The 6,737-nt window shown below is 37.3% G+C and overlaps 1 protein-coding gene across 1 annotated transcript; it reads left to right on the forward strand.

Annotated features, from left to right (window-relative positions):
- Positions 1-207: 207 nt before the first annotated feature.
- On the forward strand, positions 208-4,689 carry LOC107458056 (probable inactive receptor kinase At5g58300). The gene is made up of 3 exons (XM_016076256.3): positions 208-755; positions 2,108-3,471; positions 3,818-4,689. Exons 2-3 carry the CDS (start codon positions 2,121-2,123, stop codon positions 4,447-4,449), a joined length of 1,983 nt encoding a protein of 660 aa, XP_015931742.1. The 5' UTR covers positions 208-755; positions 2,108-2,120; the 3' UTR covers positions 4,450-4,689.
- The last annotated feature ends 2,048 nt before the right edge of the window (positions 4,690-6,737 follow it).

Raw genomic sequence — 6,737 nt, forward strand, 5'->3', positions numbered from 1 at the left:
TAAAAGTAAAACTCAAAAAGGTTAATTGAATTTTTTGCTTATTAACGGATAAATAAAATAACAGAACATTCATTTATTCTTTTTTCTTTTCTTTTTCATATGCGTTTCCAGTTTTTGAGAAAACATTAAAGTACTTTCCATCTTAGCCGTTTAAGGATTCATCAAACAGTAACATTATAACAATATAACTTATAAGTCCTACTTACGTGTCCATTGTCTTCTTTTCTTTCTTCTTCTTCTTCTCTCTCTTCCATTGCCATGGGGTCATGGTTGAGTCATGAAAGAGGGTAGTGTATGGCACTGCATTGCCTTGCTGTACACTCTTATTCTTTAATCCATTTGGCTTTTACTCTCTTTTTGTTCCCTCTTTGCTCATTCGTTTACTTTGCCAAATAAAGTAGAAAAAGAAAAAGGCAAAAAAAAACCCTCACTTTTCTGAATCTTGAGCCCTTTTATTTTTTATTTAAAAAAACATTTTTTTATATTTTATTTTGAATTTGGGTTGTGAAGCATATGTCTTTGGTTGTAAACTTGTAGCTGTTACTGAATCTTCTCTCAAGCTCAGGGGAAAAAAAAGAAAGCTTTCAATCTCATCATGCAAATTCACACTGGATTTGTGTTCTGCTATGCTTCAGATTCTTCATTGTTCTTGTGACAAGTACTTGTCAGAACCTGAAGCTGCTTCAACTTCCATAGCTTCTTCTTCTTCCGAGTTCTGCCATGAATCACCATTCTGCTCCTCAGGTTCCATTAAGGTGAGTAATCATTGAAAAGTGTTACCTTTTTCTTGCCCGTTTATGGTAACTGGTTACTGGTACTTGTAGTTAAGTTGGCAGATCTGGGGTGTTGTGTTTTGAGAGAGTGTTGTTCATGGTTGGTGACAATTTGGGAAAATGGTTTCCACATTGTGGTTTTATTGCTATCTCAAAACTCCAATAATATGTTTTGAAAATTGAATTTTTGGGTCTCTTTTCTCAGATGATGTTGTTGCATGTTTTTTCTTCTGGATGTGTAGCTCTAAAATCTAAATTGCTAAAAAAAAAAAAAAAACTGGTTTAGGATCTCAAGTTATCTGGGCAGAAAGGTGTTTTGTTTTTTTCAATTTTTCTTCTGATTAAAAATGAAAAAAGATTTGGTGAACTGCTTTGACTGTTGTTGGTGTTTTAATTTCCTTCCTAATCCACAAAATGTGGTATGTTTTTGAAGAAGAAAACTTGCATTTTAATTCATCCATTAATTCTATATTCAAATGCAGAAATTCACGACCTTTCCTTTTTCATCTTGAGATTAAAGCAATCTTACAGTAGTTGATGGTTGGCATGAAACGATTTGTTTCTGAGGATAAACTCTAGATATGTTAGTTCAAGCTATCAAAACTAGTCAAAATTTCATTTAGTTTAGTTTTAAGAAAACTATAACTACTCAATGATCTTATACCTACCCATATGACTTAGTTTTACAGTGGAACTCACTCTATTATTATATTAATACATAGAAAGTTATGAATCAGTACATAGCATGTTTGCTTAACTGCTTTTTACTCTTAGTCTTTGTACTTTCTCACCTATGAACTACCAAAAGTAATTGTTTCAACCTTAATTTGATTCGTGTACTTGAGGATGTGGTTGTAATTATCTGATCTGGTTAAAATGTTTCAAACTCTGACTTTTCCCCTTAATTGTTCAGAAGACTTTCTCACCTATAAGCTGCTAAGCATGTTTCTAATTTCACACTGAGCTGGTACTTCGAAACTATGCTTATGGCTGTAGTATGATAAAATTTCTGAAGATGATTGTTTTTAATTTTAATATGTATTTAAAATATCCTCTTAGAATATTATTTTCCTTTAGGCTGTAAATCTAGAGCTTTATTCTTTTTTTTTTCAGTCACAGAAAGTTTGTTCTTCCATTATAATTAAGCAACAATTCATCGGTGGTTTACAATTGCCTATGTGTTTCTTACTTGAATCGGATGCTACGTTTACTTAATTGGAATTGTTCTGTGATTATGTTCTAGAGTTTTTGTTTAGTCTACATTATAGCTTCTTTATGTTGTGCTTATTCTCACTTTATCATTTTTTACTTTGATTTGTGTCATGCTAAATCAGGAAACTATGAAGGATGGAAGAGGTTTCTTTGAATTCAATTGTCAACATTTTATATCTTTCAGCAAGAAAACTATCCATGAAGTTCTATTTACCTCTACTGCATCCTTTATTTTTAAGCATTGTTATTCTTTCTCCTCTGGTCTTTGCTGACTTAAGTTCCGATAAGCAAGCCCTTCTTGATTTTGCTGCGGCTATCCCCCACCGTCGCAACCTTCAATGGAATTCATCTACCAAAGTTTGTACATCTTGGGTAGGTGTCACTTGCAATTCGAATGGCACCCGTGTTGTTTCTCTCCGGCTCCCTGGAATTGGACTAGTTGGCACCATCCCGGCTGACACGCTCGGCAAGCTTGATGCTCTTAGAAATCTCAGCCTTCGTTCAAACCTACTCTTTGGAAGCCTACCTGCCGATATTACTTCTCTTCCATTACTCCAAAACCTCTACCTTCAGCATAATAACCTTTCCGGTAATATACCTACCTCATTGCCTCCCCAACTCAATGTACTTGATTTGTCTTACAATTCTTTCTCCGGTGGTATTCCAAAGACACTACAGAATTCAACACAGCTAACAAGATTGAGCCTACAGAACAATTCCCTATCCGGAGAGATACCGAATCTTAATGTTGCTAAGCTCAGGCATTTGAATTTAAGCTACAACCACTTGAATGGCTCTATCCCTCCTGTTCTTAAGAACTTCCCGAATTCTTCCTTTGAAGGGAACTCTCACTTATGTGGATTGCCTCTAAAGCCATGCTCTGTAGCTCCCCCAAGACCTCCGTCAGCTTCACCTCCATCGTCGCCTCTTGTAAGAAAAAGCTCCAAACATAAACTGAGTAAGGCAGCTATAATCGCAATCGCTGTTGGTGGATGCGTGCTTTTGTTGTTGTTAGTTCTTGTCATTGTTCTTTGCTGTTGTTTGAAGAAAAAAGATGATGGAAATGAAAGGCCTAGTAGTGTAAGTAAAGGGAAGGGTCCTAGCGTCGGAGGGAGGAGCGAGAAGCCAAAGGAAGAGTTTGGAAGTGGGGTACAAGAACCTGAGAAGAACAAACTGGTTTTCTTTGAGGGAAGTTCCTATAACTTTGATCTCGAGGATCTGTTGAGGGCTTCGGCTGAAGTTTTGGGGAAGGGTAGTTATGGTACTGCATATAAGGCTGTGTTGGAGGAGTCGACAACTGTCGTGGTTAAACGGTTGAAAGAAGTTGTGGTGAGCAAAAAGGACTTCGAACAGCAGATGGAGATCATAGGAAGAGTCGGACAGCATCCGAATGTGTTGCCACTTCGCGCATATTATTATTCAAAGGACGAGAAGCTTTTGGTTTATGACTATGTCCCAGGTGGCAATTTATCAACACTTTTGCACGGTAAGCATTTCTTCTAAGGTTTATAATACATTATTCTTTTAATTGCTTTAATACATTGAGACTCTCTATAATGTTGTTTCTGTTCATTTCAATATATGTAACCTGTTTTTTGGAGAAGACTAATACATAAAATGCATTTGTACTAATTTTAGTCCAAACAATAGAATTTGTGCTGCATTGTTAGTTCTGCATGGCATGTGCAGATGTCAGTTGCACCCTTTTTTCACAATCATCCTATAGATTGTATGCTATGTATATGTGTATTGCATGTTCCCACTCTTTTTGTATTATTTGAATCAGCTAAATCATTCACTTCCCTTAATTTGAATCTGAATTTTGATGACAGGTAATAGATCAAGTGGAAGAACTCCATTAGATTGGGACTCAAGATTAAAACTCTCACTTGGAATTGCCAAAGGAATTGCTCACATACATTCTGTTGGTGGTCCGAAATTCACTCATGGAAATGTCAAAGCCTCGAATGTGCTCATCAGCCAAGAGAATGATGGGAGCATTTCTGATTTCGGCCTGACGCCACTCATGAATGTTCCCACAGCTCCCACTAGAGCTGCAGGCTACCGTGCGCCGGAAGTCATTGAAACCAGGAAGCACACTCATAAATCGGATGTGTACAGTTTCGGTGTCCTCCTTCTTGAAATGCTTACTGGGAAAGCTCCGCCAATGTCTCCAGGACGTGATGATATGGTTGATCTCCCAAGGTGGGTCCAATCGGTCGTTAGGGAGGAGTGGACGGCCGAGGTTTTTGATGTGGAGCTAATGAGGTATCAAAACATTGAAGAAGAAATGGTGCAAATGTTGCAAATTGGCATGGCATGCGTGGCGAAGGTTCCGGATATGAGACCTACCATGGAGGAGGTAGTGAGGATGATAGAAGAGATCCGGCTATCTGACTCCGAGAACCGGCCGTCTTCCGAAGAGAATAAATCCAAGGACTCAAATGTTCAAACTACTCCATGATTATTAAATCTGATTGATTTACTTTTGCTTTGTTTTCCTTACAAACCAAATTGATTTCTAGAACTTTCTTATCCAGGAAGCAAACATAAAATGGTATATAAGAGTGGCCTTCAATATTTGTCATGGATGAAATTCCTTGAGTTTATTTGAGTAGCTTTTACTTTCTTGAATTCTTGTGTATTATTAACATTGTGATTCAATTGATGATGTTCATTCAAGAACAATTTAACCCCCTCTTAATTGTATATTACATCCTTGATCTTGATTCCAGGGATGAGTAATGATAATAAAATATAATAATAATATATAATACCATCCCTTAAGGAAAGGCATATGGAACTTCGGAACAGAGCTTATTAAGTGCAATGAAGCATAGACAGGGACACGGATACTAGTCACAATTCAAACATGTAAATATTGTTGGGTTTTTCTCTCCTTTGTGAGGCTCAAGCCCAACATTTTAGGGGTGTATTCTTTCACCCTAGTGTCACAACCCTAATTTAGTTTTTTGAGGTTTTTTGAGAGAGAGAGTATAGCCACCAAGTGAGAGAGAAGAGGGAAAAACATAATTCCCGTTTTTGCCCAAAGCAGTAAATTTCAAATGGCAGTTTCTCAGTTGTTCACCGTTGGATCGGCTTGAAATTTAAACTGCATGTTCTGAAATTAGGTTTTCCATTTTTACATAAAGCAGCAATCTTGGAATGGCAGTTTCTCATTCTTTCACCGTTGGATCGACGTGAAATTTGGACTGTAGATTCTTCACATCTTGTTCTTCATTCTGAACGGTGGAGATTTTAATTGGAGGTCTGCAGAGGGAGAAATTGGCTTCGACATCAGCTCTGTTTTTTGGGTATATTTGATCTTCTTACTTCTTATTTGTGAGCTTTTGTGCTTTGATGTTTTGGCTGGTTATATGCACCTTTTTGTGCTTTGTTTGAGACTCTCCTGTACCTCATTTGATTATAGTGGAGCTATTTCATTGGTCTGGACGACCCGTGATTTTTACCTCTCACATTGAGGGGGTTTTCCACGTTAAAATCTTGGTGTGTTCTTGTTATTGCTTTACTTGCTATATTTGCTTGTTATAGTTGCTGCTATATTGTGTTGTGAGTGCTTCCATATTGTTCTTGTGTTGGACATTTGTGTCGTTTCCGCTGCTAGGCTCTTTCATACTGGTATCAGAGCTTGTTGGTATTTTTCTGGGCTTGTGATTCTGTAAACAATGGAAGCTAATACTAATACTAGTAGGATGATCACTCTTAATGGTCCTAATTATGATTTGTGGAAGTCAAAGATGGAAGATTTGCTTTATGTCAAAAAATTTTATCAACCAGTTTTTGGTACAGAGAAGCCTAATGATAAGTCTGATGATGATTTGACTTTGTTGCATAGACAAGTCTGTGGATATATTAGGCAGTAGGTTGACGATAATGTGTTGAACCATATTATTGGAGAGACACATGCTCGAACCCTTTGGATTAAGTTAGAACAGTTGTATGCTCGGAAAACTGGGAATAACAAGATGTTTTTGATCAAGCAGTTGTTGGCTTTGAAGTATACAGATGGGACATCAATGACAGATCACTTGAATAATTTCTAAGGAATTATGAATCAGTTATCTTCCATGGGCATCAAGTTTGATGAAGAGGTTCAAGGATTGTTACTTCTTGGCTCCTTACCAGACTCGTGGAAAATTCTCAAAATGTCATTGTCCAATTCTGCTCCTGATGGTGTAATCTCTGTGGATCTTGCCAAGAGCAGTGTTTTGAATGAAGAGATGAGAAGAAAGTCACAAGGTACATCGACTACACATTTAGATGTTCTTGTTTCTGAGTCTAGGGGGAGAAGCAAAAGTCGAGGTCCTAAAAGTAGAGATCAAATCAGAAGCAAGTCTCGAGGAAAGTATAAGAATATTGAGTGTCATCATTGTGGTCAAAAGGGACATGTGAAGAGATTTTGTTGGCAGCTAAAGAAGGAGAAAGCTAAGGCAAGTAAAGACAAAAGCATAAATAAAGATGATGGTAACAAGGAAGACAAGGTTAATGTAACTCATGATGATTTTCTTGTTGTTGAGGAGTTTGAATCTGTTAACCTTGTTGATAATAGCACTAGTTGGGTGATTGATAGCGGTGCTTCTATTCATGTTACATCTAGGAGGGATTTGTTTACGTCCTATACTCCTGGTGATTTTGGTGATGTGAAAATGGCTCATCAAGGTGTTGCAAAATGTGCTGGTGTTGGACTGGTTTGTTTAGAAACCTCCAACGGTACCAAGTTGACTTTGAAGT

Source organism: Arachis duranensis, chromosome 7 (assembly GCF_000817695.3).
Source record: "Arachis duranensis cultivar V14167 chromosome 7, aradu.V14167.gnm2.J7QH, whole genome shotgun sequence".
In the NCBI taxonomy this organism is placed as follows: domain Eukaryota; kingdom Viridiplantae; phylum Streptophyta; class Magnoliopsida; order Fabales; family Fabaceae; genus Arachis; species Arachis duranensis.